Source organism: Balaenoptera ricei, chromosome 8 (genome assembly GCF_028023285.1).
Source record: "Balaenoptera ricei isolate mBalRic1 chromosome 8, mBalRic1.hap2, whole genome shotgun sequence".
In the NCBI taxonomy this organism is placed as follows: domain Eukaryota; kingdom Metazoa; phylum Chordata; class Mammalia; order Artiodactyla; family Balaenopteridae; genus Balaenoptera; species Balaenoptera ricei.
This window is the reverse complement of record NC_082646.1, coordinates 104,370,725-104,390,996: the sequence shown is the minus strand read 5'-3', so window position 1 is coordinate 104,390,996 and position 20,272 is coordinate 104,370,725. Positions and strand designations below refer to the sequence as shown.

Here is a 20,272-nt window from a genome sequence, read left to right as displayed (position 1 = left end):
TGGCTTTTGACAGAACCCCCAACTCCACTCTCCAGGCCATTCCCAGGTTCCCTTATGATCGGAACCCAGACTGCCTAGTCCAGCCCCCTGACCGAGCCAGCTCCCAGCACTGTCCACCCGTCGCCCCCAGCCAAGTCTGAGGCCCCAGACTGCTCACCTCAGCAGGCCCCCTGGGGGGGAGTAGGCAAAGCACTTGAGGGTCGGGTACTGGGGGCGCAGGAGGAAGGAGAGGATGGCAGCAGTGCCTGCACCCAGGGAGTGGCCCACCACTATCAGGCCGTAGTGTTTGGTTCCGCGGCCCTGGGGACCGAGAGAAGCCCTGAGAGTCCTGCCCCGCTGCCTGCCAAGCTGACACCAGGGAGGCAGAGGGGGCTTCCCAGAGTCCTGGGATCATGTCTGTGCTGTGTGGCTTCTGGGGCAGAGGAAGAGCCAAGCTAGGCCCCCACAGAGCAACTTCTTAGGGAGACTATATAACAAACTCCTATTCATCCTTCAAAACCTTGCTCAGAGGTTACCTCCTTGGAGAAGCCCTTCCTGATTTTCCAGGAGAGGCTTGCTCCCTCCTAGATACTGCATCTGCACCTGGGGTAGACCTTTAAATATAATGATTACACTCTATTATAATCATTTGGTCACCTGCTCCCATCCCTGTGCCCCAACCACTAGACGGGGGTCTCCTGAGGCCAGGGACTGCTTGGCTTTGGGAAGGGCAGTTGGGAGCACCTCAGGAGCTGCCTGCCTGCACAGGGAGGAGTGGGCAGTGGGCAGGGCCCAGATCGCCCTCAACCAGAGCAGCACCCCTTCTATCTGTTCTGCAATTATTTTCTATGTTCATTCTGCCCAACATTTTGGAAGCCCCAGAACTGAGCCATCTTTAGCCTCCAGTGCCTGGCACCGAGCAGGTGCTCGCAACTGTGTGGGGCTGAGCAGGGGTGTTCAAGAGGAGCTGGTACAAAAGAAGAAAGGGCCAGAGGGGGTGGGAGGGACTGAGCAAGTGAGGAGGGGGCTGGGAGCCAGGGATGGAAGGAGAGTGTAGGAGCCTGGCCTGCAGGGGAGGCTCCATCATTCACCTGTCCTGTCCCCAGTCTGTTGCCCTGGGGGTGGGCGAGCTGGGTGTGGCAAGGGCTCATGGCATGGAAAACGCCTCACCAGGTCTCGCCCGAAGGCCTGGGACAGGACCATCTCCTGCTCCAGCTTCTTTTTGATGTACTCAGCCGAGAGGACCATTCCCTGGGTGAGGAGGAACAGAGGTGGGTGTCACAGGGAGGGAGGGAGGCCTGTCAGGGGCCAGCAAAACCACAGGGATGTGAAGCTCACTAACCCTGTCCCGCCCATTTCCCCCTTTGGTCCTCATGACAAGCTGGCTGGGGGGGGCGCTGGTGGACACTTTATCACATCATTTCCATTTCACAGATGAGAAAACTGAGGCTCAGAGGGATGGTGTGCCTAATAGGAACCCGTGAGATCTCTTCCCAGTTGCCTCCTTGAGCTCTTGTGGGACAGGATCTGTGCCGGGCAGGGCTGCGGGGGTCCTGGCAAGTGGGGGGCAGTGGACTTTCCAGACGAATCCGCACCTCTCTGACCAGTCTCTCCTGGTGAGCCCAGTGACCCCGGAGGAACCCCTACCCCAACAGGACAGGCCTGCGTGCTGGCAGCGGAGAGGAGAAGGCCAGGGGCCGCCGGGGGAGCCCACGAGGAGGGGTACCTTGTGTCCCAGCCAGGTGCCATGGTGCCCCTCCACAGGGAGGCGCTCGGCGTCACCGGTCAGGTCTGTCAGGGCGTCCTTGTGGGGAGAGAGGATGGTGAGGAGCGGGACCGAGAACAGGAAGAAGGAGGCGGGCACCCTCGGGGGCTGTGAGGGGGCAGCGTACCTTGGGGGACAGGGTTCCCCGGATACTGATCACCACTTTCTTCTTATCGTGGTCCACTGCCACGTAGAAGGGGGTTTCATAGACCTAGGAGAAGGGCGGCTCATGAGCCTGAACGGCCCCCGAGGTGGAGCCAGATCTGGGGAAGTGACTGAAGCCGGTCTCCTTCAGGGCCCGGGAATCTGGCTCCACTGGCCACTGGGCCCCTGTCGCCTGCAAGGGTCACAGTAGGTCCCTCCCAACCCAGCACACGGCCTACCCGGCCTTCCTAATTCCGCTGACCCCGGTGCCCTTGACTGCTGCCGTCCTGCCTGCTTAGTCCTGAGGGAGCTGCCCCCTCCCTAGTGCCTCCTGCTTCTTCCCTCTCAATTCCTTCCCCCAAAGGCTGGGGCCAGGAAGCCCCAGTGCCGGGTGCGGGGTTGGGGTCCACTTCCTAGCCCCAGAGCAGATGCAGGCCAGGATGTGGGGAGAAGGAGGCGGCCCATCTCTGGTCTGCCCAGCGAGGGGAGGCCTGGAGGCTTCGGTCAGCCATGCCAGCCAAGCCAAGGGCTGCTGCCGCTGAGGGGGACAGCGTACACACCCCAGGCCGCAGCGCTGCCTGCCTCCTGTGGCCTGTGGAGGACCGAGGCCGGGGGGATGCTGCCTGGCCAGCCCGCCCCAGTCCCTCACCGCATCATGGCAGGAGGTGTAGACGATGTCCACCGCGGTCATGTTCTCGTCCAGGAAGTGGCGCCGGATGGCGATGGCGTTGCAGCCGCAGCAGTTGTCTTCCTCGATGGTAACTCCAGGGGCAAACCGGGGCCGTGCGGGACACAAGCAGCACCTGGGCGGGTGGCAGAGGGCTCAGGGCCAGGGACCCCGACGGAGCAGTGGTCTCCCCCATCCTCTCTGGAACTGGTTCTTGCAGCCCTACCCCCTCGCCAAAGCCTCCCCTGCAAAGCTCCACCGGTCCGGCCCGGGCCCAGCCCTCATCTTACTGGGTCTCTCGGCAGCACAAGACCCAGTGGGACTCACCCTCCCCTTTGAAATGCTCTCCCCATTCGGCTGGAGGCACCCTTTCTCCTGGGCTGCTTCTCCCTCAGGGGCAACCTCCTCGTACTAGTCCTCTCACTGAGGACCCAGAGGTCAGCCCTGGAGCTCCTCTTCTCTCTAGCGACACTCGCTCCTGGGGCCTCATCCAGTCCTGGGCTTTAAATACTACCTATGCACCAATAAGCCCCAGAGACCTGCTCATATTCAACTGCCTGTGCAACACGTCCTCCCAGATGTCCCACAGGATTGCAACCTTTCCAGGCCCCAGTCCCCGAGGCCCCGCCCCCTGTGCTCCGGCAGTCCCCACACCCACCCCTCAGGGCTCAGCCCCACGCTCAGCACCATCGCCATCGGGTCCTCACCCCACCTCACATCCCACATCAAGTCCGTCAGCACATCCGCTGGCTCTGCCTTCAAATTCAGATCTGGACTCCGAACGCTTGCCCTCGCCGCCACCCCCTACCCTGCTCCAAGCCACCTTATCCCTGCCTTGGAGTGTCACAGGGGCCTCCTGACTGGTCTCCCTCATTTATACTCGCCCCTTACGTTCTCAACGTGGCTGCCACAGCGACCCTTTAAGATATACGTCAAGCCACATCACTGCACTCAAAACCCTCCGATGCTGCCCTTCCTGTCCAGTATAAAGGCCAGAGTCCTTGCAAGGGCCGAGGGCCCTGCCCCATCTGGCCCTGGTCCCCTGGCCTGTTGCCTCCGACTCCCCTCGGATGCGTTGACCATATTCCTGCCTCAGCCTCTTTGCACTGTGGTTCCCTCTCCCTGGAACATTCTTCTCGTGGTTTGTGTGTGGCCGGATCCCTCACTCCTTCAGGCCTCTGCTCAAATGTTATGCTCTGGGAGGTCCGCCACCTGGGCCACCTCATCTGACATAGCTAGCCCCTGCCAAGCCTGACAACACAGCCAGCCTAATTTTTCTCCAGAACACTGATGTGCTCCAATGGGCTGCATTTCCTTGTCTGTGCCTTGCCACCAGGCGGTGGGCTCCACAAGGCAAGGTTTGCTCTGCTTGGTTCACAGTTATGTCCCCAGCACCAAAAACAGCGCCAGGCACATAGCAGGATTCCCCAAAATGAACGGGTGAGCGGCTGAGCTGGGCACCCAGCTCGAGTGCAGCTGCTCCTCGGGCCACCAGAGGGAGCCAGCACCCAGCAGATGGGTCCCTGCAGCCCCGAGAGCATGTGACCTGTGTCTGCCTGCTTTCTTGGCTTGACTGCTGAGATTTTATTGATACTAAGAATCCTAGATCTCGGTGATGCAGAGGTTTGTCTTCATTCGGGCAGCACCTGAGCGACTGATACGTTACTCCCACTGGGAAGAGGCCTCACTGAGAAAACCCAGGGTCGAGCCAAGTCTCGGAAGCAACCAGGCCTGGGGTGGGCAACCACCTCCATTTACTCTGGGAGACCCCCCACCCCTCCCCCGCCACTGCTGGGCCAAGTGGGGACAGGTCCGGGTCTGTGGGCCAGGCTCCCGTTTCCAGGCAGCTGTGGCCCCTCTCCAACCTCAGCCCCGCCCTCCAGCACCGAGCACGTGGCTGCCAAAGTGTATGTAGTCTTCGGAGACAGAGACCTGGGCTTGAATCCTTGCTCTGGTGGCCCTTCCTGACCGCGAGGGCCTGGTGGGCAGGTGTTGATAGCTACTTCACAAGGCTGGGGTGAGATCAAAGGCCCGAGAGGCAGGAAGCAGCTGGCATACAACAGGCACCCAATAAATGGTGGTGCAGGAAGCAGCTGGCATACAACAGGCACCCAATAAATGGTGGTTCTCCCTCTCTCCAGGGAGAAGGCTGCCTGAGTCGGTGATCTGAGGGCCAGGGGAACCGATGAGAGCAGCGGGGCCGGCAGCCTGGAAGGGAGGGGCCTGCGGCACCTCCGAGGCCAGCACTCCCGCCTGGAGGAGGCTGGGGCGCTGAGGGGCTCCAAGGTCCTGGGAGCCTGAGGACCTGCTTGGCCCATGGCAGGGCCTCTCCTGCCCACAGGAGACTGACCACACGTCCAGGGCAGGGCTGGAGTGGAGTGGGGTGTCCCCAGGGTGGCGGGGCCATAGGCAGGCATGGCCTGCCATGCTCTGTGTGGGACGGGAGGACCACTCCAGGTGAAGGGCCTGAGGCCGGTGGGCTGCCCTCCTTCCTCCAGCCAGTGCTGGGACTCTGGGCTGCTGTGGACAGGCTGGGACTCAGAAAAGGGAGCCCGGCCCTCTGGCCTCCATCCCGACACCCTTGGCCGTAGGCCGGGACTTCAGGCCTGCCTCTTCTCCGCCCCGCAAGGCACCGGGCTCTCACAGAGCCCTCACGGGGCCTGAGGTCCTTCTGCTTCCTCTCCCTGCAGCATTGAGAAGCCTCGCTCCTGTCTGCAGAGCCCCTCAAGTGCCCAGGCTGCCAGTGACTCCCCGGCTTCTGAAATACCCCACAGGTGGGCAGGACGGACCCTGCCCGTACAAATGTCGTCCCCACTCTGCCTGTGAGTAACGGAGCAGGGCTGTCGGAGCTCAGGTCTCAGGACTCCTGGGCCAGTGCTCACTTGGAGAAGGCTCTCAGCCGCTGCAGGGGCTCCCAAGGACGCTGGGGGGGAGAAGCAGTGTGCGGGCTGGCAAAGATGGGGAGGGGCATGGGGATGCCCTGGTCAGCTGTGTCAGTCGCTGGGGGATGGTGAGAACAAGCCTGAGAGCCCCCCAGCTTTCTGGGAAAAGGACGCTGGAGGAGGGAGTGGCTACTTGGGCCCCAAGGGCGGTAGTGTCGTGGAACAGAAGCTGCCCGCCCAGCATGCCAGCCTTTCCGGAACAGGGAGCCCAGGGCGCTGTCCTCCTTCTGCCCGGCCTGGGCAGAGCATGGAGACACCAAAGAAGGGGAGGGGCCCTCGTGGAGCCGAGCCCTCCTCTGGCCCACTTAGGAAAGCAGAGTCCACCCTGGCCCCCGGCAGTGGGCTAAGGGCGGCACCCGGCTGAGGCCTTGCCAACTCCTTGTGAAGAGGGCTGGAGCCTTTCACAAAGGGCCTTCTTGCTGCCCTTCCAGAGGCTTCTATGGATTGGGCCTCAACCGGGAAAGGCCTTTCTTCCAGAAAGGCAGAGCACAGGAAGGGAGCTGGGAGAAGGAAGATGCGGGCAGAGGGGAGTAGTTGAGGGGGCAGGGAGAGAGATGGGACGGGGGTAAGCTGCACAGCCAGATGCTGGGCAACGTCTCATTTTGTCCTCTTAAAACAACTCCAGGAGGTATGTATCACCATCCCCATTTTACAGATAAGGAAACTGAGGCTTGCAGAGGTAGACCGACTTGCCCAAGGCTGCCAGTGACAAAGCATGGATTCAAACCTGACACCGTGTGATTCCAATCCCCATCCGGGGATAACGCCGAACTAGAAAGGTTGAGGCCCAGAGATGGTGCAGAAGAGAGGCAACGCGGGCCGCAGGGGGCAGGGTAGCAGGTACAGTCCGTTTAGGGAGAGCCCCCCACGGGCAGGCCCGGCATCGTGACCACAGCCCCTCTGCACATGCCGCTAGCTAAGGGGACGGGCCGGTATACTCACGAGCAGGACCGGGCCAGCTGGCAGAGGCCACAGGCCGGCTTCCGCATCAGGTACATGGGCCACCCGTAGGCAGCCAGGGCAAAGAGCATGTAGTAGCAGACCTCCTTGTAGCGGAGCATCTCTTGCTGGAAGAGAAGAGGCAGAGGGCGGTCACTTCCTGCCCTTCCTGCCTGTAGCCTCAGGGCCCATGGGCTCCCCTCGATGGAGGATGGAAGCAGGAGCTGCCCTCCCAACGGGCTGCAGACCACCCCCACCCCCGCCTTGGAGGACCCGTTCCTCCAGATAATTGCATTTCCCTAATTATCTCCATGCAACCAGGGCACGAATCCTCCTAAGACCTGTCCCATTGCTCCAATCTCAGAAATTAATGATCTGGGGACAGAAAAACACTCAGAGCACTGGATCAATTTCCTTGCCCGTTTTCCCAAAAAGGGAAGAGAGGGGGAGGTTACAGCGACAGTCACCTACCTTGGCAATCAGGCCCCCCGAGAAGGGTAATTTAACCCTGAGAGGCCCGCACCCTCCAGAGGGGGTTGCCCAGGCCACAGAGCAGCAGGGCCGGCCCTGGAGACATGGACATGCTGGGGACCACACCAGTGGCCCACCGTCAGGGCGTCTGGGCAGATTGGGATCTCTGAGAAAGGCACCGGTTTGAAAGCTGGTGTCTGAGGCCGGTGGCTGTTATCAGCCTGCCGGCTGCAGGAAGGCAGGAGGCCCAGGTATCCCAGCAAAGCGGCTTCCAGTGTCCCGGGTGCCCCAGGCACTGGGGACTCCTGCACTTAGAAGGAATTAGTCACCTTGTAAAAGGTGAAGAGGGTGATTAGTCATCTTGTGAAGTGAAATAAACAGCACCTTCATCAGGGCCCCGAGGGGTAGAACCGTCTCCTGGCTGCCCTGTCTGCTCTCCAGGAAAGCACTGGAGAAGGTAGCTATCCTCTTCGGCTCAGGCCGGAGGGTGGGGCGCTGGCACCTGAAGGCTCAGCTGCCCCTCCCCTGCCCCCCACAGGCGAGAGAGGGCATGGTGAGAGCGAGCCAGGGCAGCCCTGGGAGGCTGGGACGGCCGCTCTGGGCACATGCTATGGACAGGCTATTTTAAGAAGGGATACAAATGCCCATTTTGGGGAGCGGGGGCAAACGGAGAACAGGCTTTTCCAGGGGATTCAGATGTGAAGGATGAACACTGTCATCCTTCTCACACTGTCCCGACTGGCACCACTGTATACCGGCGCCGTGCAGGGAACGGGGCTCAGGATGGCTCATCCCCTCCCCACCGGGGCTCTGGGTGAAAGGTAGGCCCAGCGCTGTTTATGCTGCTGCAGGAACAGACTCAGAGGGGTCAGGGACTCGCTCAAGGTCACAGCCCTCCCCCCCCCGCCCCCCGCTACACTAAATCGGTTTGCTTCTGGGGCAGGGCCAGCTCTCCGGCTGCAGTTTCAGCCCTGGGTGAGGAGCTCCTTTACTGGGACACACACACCGGATTTCTCCTAAAGGCGCTAAAGAGGTTCTGCTACTCAGAAAAGCTTGGAGTGCTGTGTCCTGCTGCCTTTTGTAACAGTAACAACCGTGGCAATAATAGTGACAGCTCGCCCTCCTGAAGCCCTTTATCATCTCAGGAGGCCAGGACCAAGCAATCTGAGCACCGTGAGGCCGATTCAGGGGTCTTTTCTGTAGAACCAGCGTGATGCAGGGGTGGGGGTGGGGCCGCTGGCGGGGGCGGACTCGGGAGGAAGGGGGACCGCCTGGAGGGCTGAGCAGGTGGGGTCGACGCTGCAAGGGCAGCGGGCAGGTGGTCTGCTCGGGTCGCCCGGGCAGAGGGAGAGAGGGAGCCGGCACGGGGTGGAGGCGGGGTGGCTCCGACTCACCGAGTTCTTGAGGTCGAGGTACTTGGTGTTTCTGGTCACCGGCATCCCAGACAGGAAGGCCAGGATGTCATTGTTGGCCTGGAAGACAGGCGCGTTAGGGCGACTGCCCCGGGCCCAGCTGCACGGCTGCGAAAGGGGTCCAGGCCCCCAGCTCTGCACCCTGCCCGCCTCCCCAGGGCCTGAGAGCCCAAAGGAGCGTGTGCTTTCTAGCTCTTCCGTGACCTGGCCAGTTTTCCAAAATCTGAGGTCTCCTCATGTCTCCAGTTGCTCCCCTTCCACCCAAGGCATCAATCCCCGGGGACGTTGCCAGCCCAGGCCGGGAGAAAACGTATTTTGCATGGGATGCTGGGAGACCCCAACTAGGACTGGTGTGTTGGCTGGGGTGGGGTGGAGAGGCAAGCGCAGAGGCTGGAGCGCGGAGCTGGATGCTTCATTGGGCCCCTGTGGTTAGACGTCCCCTGGGGCCCTGGAGGCAGCCTTGCGGCCCCGCAGAGGGAAGTCGCTCAAGCAAGAGCCACGAGTGGTGAAGGGTGAGCTGGGGAAGGGAGGGGAGTGAACGTCAAAGGGTGGCCTCCTGGGCCAAGAGGGTGGGCAGAACCCGGGGGGCAGCAGGGGCGGCAGGGAGGGCCGGGAGGAGGGCGGTGCGGGGAGGCGGCCTGAGGATGGCCGCGTGCTCACCTCGTCCAGCACGGCGTTGCGCTTGGCCCGCTGCCGCTGCCGGAGCAACACCAGGCCAGCGATGATGTCGGAGGGCACGATGTCCAGGTCTCGGAAAAACTCGGCAAAGAGGTAGGCGATTTCCGAGTAGGCGTCCTACGAGGTCCAGGGAGGCAGGAGGCGGCGGCAGGGGAGCAGGAGAGAGGACGAGATACGGGGAGTGAATGCCCGGGGCTGGGTGTCTGCTCGGGGTCCCCTGTGCAAGTTCCCCCCAGCCCCCCACACGCGGCCCTCTGCAGCCGTGACCCTGAGGGCCCTGTCCTGGGCTCCGGGCCCCTGTAGACCCGGCAGAAGCTGTCCCAGACATCGCTGACCCTTCTCCTTCGGCACTCACCGGGCACCGTCTACCCTGCACAGATGCCCCCGGGAGCCATTTCCTGTTCTTTCCCCAGGACTAGGAATCAAGGCCTGGGCCTGGCCTGTTTCTCCTTCGGCCTTTCTCTCTAGCAGAGGAGCCAAAACTAAGCTCCTGGCTGCTTTCCCCTCACTGAGTTTCTTCCCACCTCCCACCAGCTGTGACCTTGCACGCCCGGCTAAGGGCTGTATGGAGCCCTGGGTCTCAGGCCCCCTCCCCAACCTGTCCAGAGTTGTAGGCTCAGGGACCCCCACCATGTGCCTGGAGAAGGGGCACGTGACCTGGGGCCACTGGCCCCCCTGGCTGTCCTGCCAGCTCTGTTCTCAGGACAGCCATGCTTGGGGCCTGGCGGCGGGAGGCAAGGCAGACAGACGCAGCCCTGCTAGCAGTGTGCAGTCTTCCCTGCCTCACGACAAGCTGAAGTCTGGAACCTCTTCCCTAACTGGTCAGGAGAGGCTGCGGTGGGAAGAAACTCATGGCAACTGGTTTTCTCTCGCTGGGTTTCACCCTTGAGTGTCTGGCACATGTAAGAGAGGAAAAATCAAGGGCTACAAACTCAAAAGCCTAATGGGGCCAAACAGAGCCTGCTACTGCTTTGAGAGGCCCACCTTGGGCAAATCGAGAAATACTGAACTTTACCTAAACTCCCCTGATTTTTAAATGTTGGCAACCAATTCAAATTTTTAAGCAACACAGCATGAGTTGATCGAAACGTTCTCTGGGCTGGACCTGACCTGACCTGACCCCCCAGGCCGTCAGTGATTGATGGGACCTAAGTTTTGGGGACCCCTGGCCTTTCTGAGAAAAGACCTTCTGCTTTTTCCCCAGGCTCCAACGCCAGCCCTGAAGCTATCTGCCAGGAGGGGTGGGTGTGTCCTCTGCACGCCCTGGGCTGAGACCCCTCAGACTCCCCCGAGAGCCCCGGGCGGGGGGGTGCTTCCCACCCACCAGGGAACCTCTGGGGGTGGGAGGGACTTTCTTACGCTTGATTACTCACTCCACCGCTCACCAGGGGCTGCTAGCGGGTAGGAGCCACTCAACGCTTCTAGTGGCTTCCATGGAGGGCACTCGCTGTCTGGCTTGGGGAGGAGTGGTCTCCTGACCTCACTAGCTCTGCCCCTAACTAGCTGTGGAATGCTGAGCAAGTCACTCCGCCTCTCTGGGCCTCAGCTGCCTGATCTGCAAAACGAGGGGTGGGACTAGATGACCCCTAAGGGCCCTGCCAGCGCTGGGGGGGGCTCCGCCGAGGGCCCCCCCCCAGGGCCCTGCCTCCCCTCCCCAACCCGGGGGCCACCCACCACTGACCCGCAGCGCCCTGGCAGGTGCGTAGGGCTAACACTGCACATCGAGGGCCGCGCTGACCGCGCGGCTCCGACGGATCTTCCAGAGGGACCTGCAGCTGCTGAGATGCTGCTTTTCTCTGTCTTCAGGTTGCCCTGATATTTGAGTATCTCTTCTCCTAAACTAAACTCTTGAGTTCCAAGGGGTTGGATAAAAGGTCTTCACGTTTTTCTGTCTCCTTGACAAAGCAAGGGGTTGGCTGTTCCACATGCTGGAGGGAGTCCTTCAGTGAATAATAACAGGTCCTCTTAGGAGCAGGCTGTCACCTCGCTCCTGCTCAAAGCCCAGCCCTGCCCCACCCGGCAGAGCTGAGGAGCGAAGGCTCCTGAGTCGCCGACAGCAGGATGTGAGCCCCAGGACGGCGACTTCCCAGTACTTACTGACTGGGAGTCCTTCGTCCGAGTACAGCAGAGGAACACTTTGAGCCGGCGCGACCAGCTGGTGGCCTGACCCTCTTCTAAGCGGTGCCTGCAGTGGGGGAGAGTTGGTATGTGTGAGGTCAGAGGGCCCGACCAGAAGAGCTGGGCCCAGACATTACAGAAACAGGACAGCCTGTTCCCAGGACCCCAGCAAAGGGCTCCCCAGTAGGAGGGTCTAGGGGAGAATAGGCCTGGGTCCGGCCAAGGCTGGGTGGCCAATGACCTGCCTATCAGCCAGCAGGGCTCTCCCTGGGGGGCTCCTGCTGGCCTAAGATGGTGCACTGTTGGCCGAGGCCAGGGCCTACGCTCCCAGCTTCTGGCAGACTGACAACAGCACACTCTGGGGGCTTCAGAGCTGGCAGCCCGAACTAGGGGCTGCCCTGCGGCCCACTCCAAAAGCTCAAATCAAGAGCCCTGGGAGATGGCGGCAGGGTGCTGGCCTCTCTGCCGACTTGTTTCCTGGCCTGGAGCAGACCTGCCGGAGAGACCTGTTTCCCCTCTCAGAAAGGAGTTCTCACATTGTCTGCACTTGGGGAAGTTTAAGGGGCTGAATGAGGCTCTGTATTCTTCAACTCCTTGGATCTGTTACATTAGAGGGGAGAGGGCCCCTGCCCTTCATCTGCATGGCTGGCCCCTGTCTGTTCCACCCTCAACCCCAGCCCCAGTGGGTCTGGCTGCTCTGATGGGGAGTCAGGGTACCCAGGAGTCTGCACCCAAAGGGAGAGCAATTGACCGATTATCCATGGAGACCCTTCCAATGCTGGGTGCCCAGAAGTCGGTGTGTTCTGAGCATAAAGATAACAGATCCAATATTAAAAATGTAAATTTCCAGACTGAGCAAGAGGGGCTGGCTTGCTTTTGTGACACGTGCCCTCCCATCAGCTCCTTCAGAGCCTGGTGCTGGGTGGTCAGGAGGGGCAGACACGGGTGGCCCTGGATGCCTGCAAGGCACTTAGCATCCATCAGGAGTGACAGACGGGGTCCTCCTCCCCCGCCTCTCGGCTCCTCTTTGCAGCTAAGGGCCGCTTCCTGCTCCCAACCCTGGTTTCACCGGCCATGGGCCACAAGGACAGGGAAAGCCACAGAGCCTTCCAGGGCTACAGGAGGGGGTTAGGAAACGGTGCAAGGGATTTGCTATTTCTGGGACCTGCCAGCCCTAAGGGACTTGGGCAGCCTCACATCCTAAGCCAACGTCCCCCCTACTGGGGACTTGATGAAGGGACAGCATGCTGGCCAAGCTGAGTTCCCAGAGCATCACGTTCTTTAACCCTTTAACCAAATTGGCTTTTAAACATTCGAAGAGAACTTCCTCCCTTCCCTCTGGCAGATGTTAAGTGCTGTACACTCTACTGCAGTACCCTTTATGCCCACCAGGGGGCAGATGGAGCCAATGACACATTTGGCCTAAAGCATCAGTTAGGCTACATAGACCAAGACAGGGAGAGACACACTCAATCTGCACAGAAAGTGGGGCTTCTCTGGTGGCACAGTGGTTAAGAATCCGCCTGCCAATGCATGCGACACAGGTTCAAACCCTGGTCCGGAAAGATCCCACATGCTGTGGAGCAACTAAGCCTGTGCGCCACAACTACTGAGCCTGCACTCTAGGACCCGTGAACCACAACTACTGAGCCCGCGTACCACAACTACTGAAGCCTGCGCACCTAGAGCCCGTGCTCCGCAACAAGAGGAGCCACCGCAATGAGAAGCCTGTGCACCGCAACGAAGAGTAGCCCCCGCTCGCCACAACTAGAGAAAGCCCGCACGCAGCAACGAAGACCCAACGCAGCCAAAAATAAATAAATAAAATAAATAAATTTTTTTAAAAAGTCTGGACAGAAAGTTCATGGACCCAGCACGCCCCCGCCCTGGGGCTCACTAAAGCGAAGGGAGGGCAGACACTCCTTCCGCAAAGATCCAAGGTCAGGCTCCTAGGAAGTAGTGGTGGGAAGAACCCACCCCAAACCCCACCAGATTTCACTGGAAGGAGAAAGAGCAAAGGACTTAAACAGCTCCCTGACTCCCAGAAACTAAAATAACCCGTTGGTGTGACGCAGTAGGGCTTGTGCACAGCCCCAAACCTGGAAGCGGATGAAGGGTCAGCAGGCTTGAAAACGTCCCTGTTAGAAAAACTGTCTGTTGGTTTCAGAGCAGAGGGAGGGCGAGCGGGGAAGAGCCTGAGAGGTGGTCACAGCAGCCCAGCTGTGGCCTGGGCTGCCCTCCCAAGCCCGCTCAAGAGCTGGACAAACCACAACAGGTGGGGACCTGTGAGCTTGAGGACTCTCACTACCGCTCAGGGCCTGGCACCGCTGGAAAGCTTCCTAATTCAGATGACAGCCACCGACAACCCCCAACTGCAAAGGCGCTGGCTGCCCTGGGCCCCAAAGGCAATTACCCAGAGTTTGGGAGGGGAGAGTTTTTTCCCCAGGGCCCCAGGAGCCCAGAAACCAGGCCAGGTGGGGGCACGTGCTTGGAATGAGCAGAATGGTACTGGTGGCAGTGGCCAGCTGCGCCCGGAGGAACAACGGGCTCTGGGGCCTTGGCTCCAAAACCAGGCATCTGGGGCTGGGAGGGGGCCAGCCCAGGCACGGGTGTGGCTCTGGCTGCAGTACCGAGCTGACGTGGAGGGCCCAGGGGAGCTGGGACACAGAGGCGTGCGAGGGTGGGGTGGGGGCCTGGGCAGCACACTGCCCTGGCTGAGGGCTCCTGACCCTGCTGCCCTGGGCTGGGGATGGAGTGCCAGTTCCACTCCCCACCAGCCTGACCTGGGGCAAGTGACCTGCCCTCTCTGGGACTTGGACCCCTCATCTGTAGAATGGGGCTCACAACCGCACCAGGGTTGGCAAGAGGATTAAACAGACTGATGGGGCTTCCCTGGTGGCGCAGTGGTTGAGAATCTGCCTGCCAATGCAGGGGACATGGGTTCGAGCCCTGGTCCGGGAAGATCCCACATGCCGCGTAGCAACTAGGCCCACGAGCCACAATTATTGAGCCTGCGCGTCTGGAGCCTGTGCTCCGCAACAAGAGAGGCCGCGATAGTGAGAGGCCCGCGCACCGCGATGAAGAGTGGCCCCCGCTTGCCGCAACTAGAGAAAGCCCTCGCACAGAAACGAAGACCCAACACAGCCATAAATAAAATAAATAAAAAATAAATTTAAACAGACTGATGGCGGAAGGGGCTCAGTGCAGGGCCTAACGCAGAACAGAAGCTCAATATACAGGAGTCACTGTGACCCACCCTGGAAGCACCCCCCTCTCTTTCTCTTTCAATAAACAGGAACCCTGTGAATGTGCCTGCACGTCCTCCCGCATTTGCTCTGCCATGGCACGGCCTCCCCCCTTCTCCAAAACACTGTGCAAAACATCTCCCCTCCAGGAAGCCTTCCTTGGTTAACCTCCTCCAGCCCCCTTAATCCTAGAGGCAGCCTCGCCTAGTGCTTAAGAGCAAGGGCTCTAAAGCCAGACTGCCTCAGCTTGACCCCAGCCCCACCATTTACCAGCTGTGTCACATAAGCTCCCTGTGCCTCTGTTTCTTCCTCTATATCACGGAGATGACGCTAACAGCTACCTCAGGCAGTGACTGTAAGTTAATACATGCAATTCCTGGCTCGCCGTCCGAGCGCTTCCCACCGTTACTCTCGTGTTGGTGGCGCTGAAGGTGATGACAGTGGCTACCATTTACCGAGCACGAACCTCCCGTGAGCACGGTGTTAATCACTCTGTTAAACCTCACAGCAGAGCACGAGGCAGGAATTACTGCGGTTCCCACTTTACCGACCAGGAACCTGAGGTAAGCCTTTGGCCGGCGCCCGGGGCTCACACAGGTTGAGACGCCGGGAGGGAGGCGCGGGGCCGGCCTCTGCCCACGGTCAGCAAACCCCGCGGGGGACGCCCGCCCGCCCGGCCCACTGACCGCAGGTTGTAGGTCCGCAGGTTGCGCTGCCTCCTCTTGGTGGCCCTCAGCTTGACGAAGGTGCGGCCCGTGGGGTCGAAGACGCAGAGGACAGTGATACAGACGCTCAGGATGACCACCCAGTTGCAGACGACCATCCCTGTGGAGGCGGCCGTGGGAAGCCAAGGGTCATGGTGCTGGGGACACCTCTCTGGCTCTGAAGAAGGGGCACGGGAGCCTCCCTACCCCCAACTGCTTCTGGGGCCCAACAGCAAGGCTCCAAAGGCCCTGGCCCTAGCCTCTGGCCACACAGCCGTCCCCTGGCTGAGCTGTGACCCCAAGGCCCATCCTTGGCACGAGCAGACGGCTGTGTGGGTTTCCGGAGCCCCGGGCAGCGCTGTGCCTGCTGCTGCCCCCGAAACCCAGGGTTCCCCAAGGGGGTATGGCAGACTGCGGGATGAAGGCAACCTGCCCGGCGTCCTCATGGAAACTGTTTCCCTCCCACGATGCCTGAGCTTCCTATTCTCTAACCTGACCTGTCCCCTCCATCCCCAGGGCTGCCCTGTCTAACCTGGCCCTGTGCTCTCCATGCCAGGGTTAGGGTTAGGGTTAGGGTTAGGGTTAGGGCTGACCCCGTCCCCTCCACCCCGGGGCTGCTCTGTCTAACCTGGCCCTGTACCCTCCACGCCAGGGTTGTTAGGGTTAGGGTTAGGGCTGGCCCCGGCCCCTCCACCCCCGGGCCGACCAACATACCGAGCGTTACGTTTTTGGCAGTGAGGTCATTGCAGGAGGTGTAGTACTGAGTGAGCCAGACGATGCCCACGATGGCGTAGATGAACTCAATCACCAGGATGGCTGCAAGGAGAGCAGGGCCCCAGCTGAAGGACGGAGAGGCCCTGGAACCTGGGCCCGGCTCCTCCTGCCACAGGATGCCCGGCCAGCTCGGCAGCAGACTGCCCGCCGCCCCTGCCACACAGGCCTCGTGGCGCAGAGGGCCCAGGGAGTGTGGCTGTCCCACCACCGGTTCTACTCATGTGCCCTCAGGCCCCGACGCCTCCCTGAGAAGGTGACTGCAAAGGTGCATGACGAAGAGGCGTTTCTCTGTTCGTTCAGGAATTAGAACTATACCCATGAACTCTGGGATCAGATGTGTCTTAGGCAAGTTACCTAATCTCTCTGAGTCTCCGTTTCCTTGTCTGTAAAATGGGGGTGACAAGGTCCATGGTACAGGGCTGTGAGAACTGGGTGATGGGGTATTCATTTCATGGAAACTGCTATTCCCAGGAGGAGGCCTCTGGCACTTGAGGCAGGAGGGGGAAGGGGCCCCAGCAGCCAGCTGCCCAAGGTGCCCTGCCCAGACCAGAGCAGTGGGCCCAGGGCTGAGATGGGGTTAGGGAGGCAGGTGGGAGAATTGACGGCCCCCCCAGGGGGCAGCATTGGAAGCCCCAGCTCTACAGGCATCCTGGTGTGGCAGCCGAGAGCCCAGGCTTTAGAGCCAGACAACTTGGGTTCAAATCTCAGCTCTGACACTCATATGCTTACTAGCCATGTGACCTTAAGAGAGCAAAGTAATCTCCCTGGGCCCCAGATTCCTCATCTGCAAAATGAGACCAGCAATGGCTCCTCCCTGAGTTAACACGGGAAGAGGACTTAGCACAGGCCACAGGAGCACAAGAATGTCCACCAGGAGTGACTGGGAGAGGCGGCTGGAACCCAAGCCCAGGAAGAGGAGACGGGCGGGTCCTCCGGGAGCTGGTCCAGGCCCCTGAGGGGCTTCCCTGGGAGGGTGGGGGGCTGTTTGGGGAAGGATCACAAAGCAGCTGAAGAGATATGCACAGCCTAGATGGAGCAGCGGTCGGCAACCTTTTTCTGTAAAGGGCCAGAGAGTAAATAATATTTTTAGATGTTGTGGGTCATAACGTCCGTCACAACTACTCGGCTCTGCTGCGGTCACGCAAAAGCAGCCAGAGGCAGTAAGTACTAAATGAATGAGTGTGGCTGGGTTCCAATAAAACTTTATTTAAAAAACAGACGGCGGGGCTGTGCTTGGCCCTCAGGTTGCAGTCTGCCCACCCCTGGTCCAGAAGCGGGCCCAGTAAGTCTGCCCGTTCGCTGCTGGCCCCGGTGCTGGCACAGGGCCCAGCCCATCGTGTGTGGCTGAAAGAACGCTGGGCCCAGGAGGAGGGTGGGGGTGGGGGTGGGGGTGGGCCGGAGCGGCCCCCTCACCCACGGCAGGGGGCCCTTACCCAGGCGCACGTAGAGCACGTACTGCATGGATTCGCGGGGCTCCGTGTAGAGGATGCCGCCGCGCATGCTCAGCCAGATGATGGCCATCTCAGCGATCATGCAGCTCAGCAAAATGCCCAGGTAACCGCGGCCGTGGTCCACCAGGTTCAGGGAGCAGGCCTCGTGCGGGTTGTAGACCAGGCCGAAGAGCACCACGGACAGGATCACAAACCTGGGGGAACGTGCACATGAGAGGGGCCAGGCGGCCCACGCACCTCCCGTGGCCTCTGGCGGGCGGCCTGGACTCGGGGTGGAGGGCTTCACTGCTCTGGGAGCAGGACCACTGTCTACCTGGCAGCAAGTCCCTCTGAGGACACGGGCATCCGGAGACAGGGGAGCGAGAGCAGGGAGCCCACCCACCAGCCGTGGGCAGACAGCACAGCAGCTCTGCCCAGTGCTGGGGTCAGGTCCGGCGGTGGCCAGGCGGGGTCTCTGGGCTCCACGGGGGTATCGCCCTAAAGGCGTAGCCATTTCAGCACCAACTCCGGGGAGCTGGGAACGCAACAGGGTTGGGACAGATGGCCAGAAGGCCTCCTTCCAGGCCTGTGGCGTGGCCCCGAGACTCACCAGGTGGTATGCAGGAGGAAGAGGAAGATGGCTGGCAGGACGAGGTCATCGCTGCCCACAGACCAGCGCCGCCGGAACACCACGATCCCGGGCATGGCTGGCAGCTCTGCAGAGGCTCAGCGGGCCTGGCGCTCACCTCCTGAAACAGAGCAGAGGACCCTGAGGCTGCCCGGGCTGCTGCGGCACCCAGGGCCGCCGCGCTCCTGGTCAGGCGTGCCCAGCCGCACAGGCATCTCTCCCAGGCCCTGCAGCCCCAGGCCTTTCAGGCCCATCCCTGGGCAGGATCCACCTCCCGCCGTATCCATCCCCCACCGTATCCACCCCCTGGAGCCGACATCTAAAACTGTAGCAGCCAGACACTGGCTTCAGCCTTACCCCCGAGGGCTCTCCTCCCCCCAACACTGGCACAGACCCCTTGGGATCAGCTCTGCCTGGGGTTACCCCAACAGGAACTGCTCAGCTCCTTTAAAGACCTGGGCTCACCCCTGCCTCCCTTTCCATGGGATCAGGGAACCCCCTCACCCACCGCCTGCTGCCCAGTTCATGCTCTCCTTGGGGTTGGGTGAGGGCTTCCCAGGCCAAGCCTGAGCCTGTCTCCCGGCATGAGCCGAGCCGGGCCGGGCAGGTGGAAGGCTGAAGGCCTTGGGGAAGGTAGGAGTGAGGGCATGCGTGGGGCTGGCACACGTGGAGGATGGGAGCGTCCAGCACATAGTAGGTGCTCAGTAAATATTTGTTGAATGATGTCTTCCGTTTTGTGCTTTGCTGGAATGCTGGGAGCACGCTCCATGACTTGATTTTGCACCCGTCAGAAAGAATTCCCAACCACAGCTATGCCTCTTGGCAGGGAAGGACGTGGTTGAGATGGGGGGTCAGGAGCGTAGCTGGGGTGCCCAGCCTCTCTGCCAGAAGGGCAGTGGGCAAGCCCAGCTGGTATCCCATCCTCCTGGCGACCACTGCTCCCACACCCACCCTGGGCCATGCAGCCTTTATCGCCCAGATCCCAACTCTCTGAAGTAGCTGAATTCAAGTTAGCCACAGGCAAGCTCAGGGAGGAGGGCCCAGGAATCCGGGCCCCCCCTCCCTAGAGCCCCAGGAACCAGGGCAGGGGGCGCCGGCTGGTTGGTTCCCCACAGGGGGGGCCCGGGAGACACGGGTGAGGGGCTCCGTGGCAGCCCTGCGCTCAACTGTGCGGAGGAACCCCTGCTGCGGGAGGCTGGGTGCTGGTGGGCAGCTGCCCCCAGGCTGGCAGAGGCTTACATGGCACCTGGTCCAGAGGTGGGCGGCAAGTCCTCCTCTCCTCTCCCCGGTGACGGCTCCAGGGAAAAAGAGTGTCTGCGGAGACCGGCATCACTCGGGAAGTGGCCAAGTCTCCCCGGCCGGTGGGCGCGGCCCTCAGGGTGGGCGACGGGGTGTGGAGCCAGGTGGCCGGCCAGCACGTCCAGCCCAGCCCGTCTCGGTCGCCCTCTCCCTGGCGCAGCCACTTCATCCAGCCGCTGCCAGGCTGCTCCCAGAGAGGTGGCGGCCTGGCGGGCAGGCTGGCGGGCTAGCCTGCTGGGGTCGTGCCTACTCCTCCCCCCACCCTCAGGAAGTGACATCATCCCACTCTCTCCTAGGAGGAGTCGGAGCACGGATTCTGGGAAGCGGGAGAAGGATGGAGAGCGCGGAGCTGCGTGGCGGGGTGTCCGGGGGTGGGGGTCTGGGACTGCAGGAAGCCGGGGCTCCAGTCCTGTGTCTGTGACAAGTGGCTGACCGCACCGGCTCCGGTTTGAAAGGACGGACGGGATGGGAGGGGCTGGGACTCCATGGGTGGCAGCAGGGCTGGGAAGGACAGAGCTGCCAACAGCTGGTATTTCAGCCGCCAGCTCTCTACAGCCCTTCCCTGATTCCAGGTGGCCCACGGAGGGTGAGCTGGAGCGTGGGGTTGGGCTCAGGGGCCCCTCACACAAGTGAAATGACTGAGAGGTCCCAGCAGGTGCTGCAGCACCGCTCTAATCAGGCCAGACCCCGGCAGAGGAAGGGGAGGGCTGTCCCAGAGGGGCTGGCGGGTGAGGGCTGCCCTGCCAGGAGCCTAGAACATCTCGTTCTCAGGGATGCAAGGGTGAACCCTTCCCAATCGCCTGCTCTCACCCCCGCCCTTCACCTCTTGGAGTCTAGAATGGCTAAAACTCCCTCAACTCACACGTATCATTCACTTAACAACCTCGCGTGCACGCGGCCCCGCCCTCCCGGCTCTCACAGGAGAGGTGGGGCGAGCCTGGCACCCCTGCAGAAGTGGCCGAAGATCTGTCAAGACCCTGGAGTGATACGGCCAGTGGCAGCCTCTGTCCCCCAGCTCAGGGAGTGCCCAGCCGACAGCTGTGGTCAGTGCCAGTCCCACCGAGGTCACGTGGCAGG

The 20,272-nt window shown here is 61.4% G+C and overlaps 1 protein-coding gene across 2 annotated transcripts in view; it reads right to left on the bottom strand.

Moving 5' to 3' along the window:
• Positions 1-20,272, bottom strand: part of DAGLA (diacylglycerol lipase alpha) — a 62,368-nt gene that overhangs the window by 8,669 nt on the left and 33,427 nt on the right. Inside the window, exons 1-14 of one of the 2 annotated variants that reach the window (XM_059931729.1) lie at positions 19,136-19,446; positions 17,879-18,017; positions 17,272-17,483; positions 15,779-15,880; positions 15,047-15,185; positions 11,095-11,182; positions 8,980-9,114; positions 8,302-8,379; positions 6,440-6,564; positions 2,538-2,691; positions 1,872-1,955; positions 1,706-1,783; positions 1,150-1,230; positions 158-300 (exon numbers count right to left, since the gene is read on the bottom strand). In XM_059931729.1, coding sequence (XP_059787712.1) covers positions 158-300; positions 1,150-1,230; positions 1,706-1,783; positions 1,872-1,955; positions 2,538-2,691; positions 6,440-6,564; positions 8,302-8,379; positions 8,980-9,114; positions 11,095-11,182; positions 15,047-15,185; positions 15,779-15,880; positions 17,272-17,483; positions 17,879-17,973 — 1,514 coding nt within the window. In that variant the 5' untranslated portion in view covers positions 17,974-18,017; positions 19,136-19,446. Of the gene's footprint in view, positions 1-157; positions 301-1,149; positions 1,231-1,705; positions 1,784-1,871; positions 1,956-2,537; positions 2,692-6,439; positions 6,565-8,301; positions 8,380-8,979; positions 9,115-11,094; positions 11,183-15,046; positions 15,186-15,778; positions 15,881-17,271; positions 17,484-17,878; positions 18,018-19,135; positions 19,447-20,272 lie in introns of those variants that run through there. The other variant, XM_059931728.1, reaches the window with a different exon arrangement.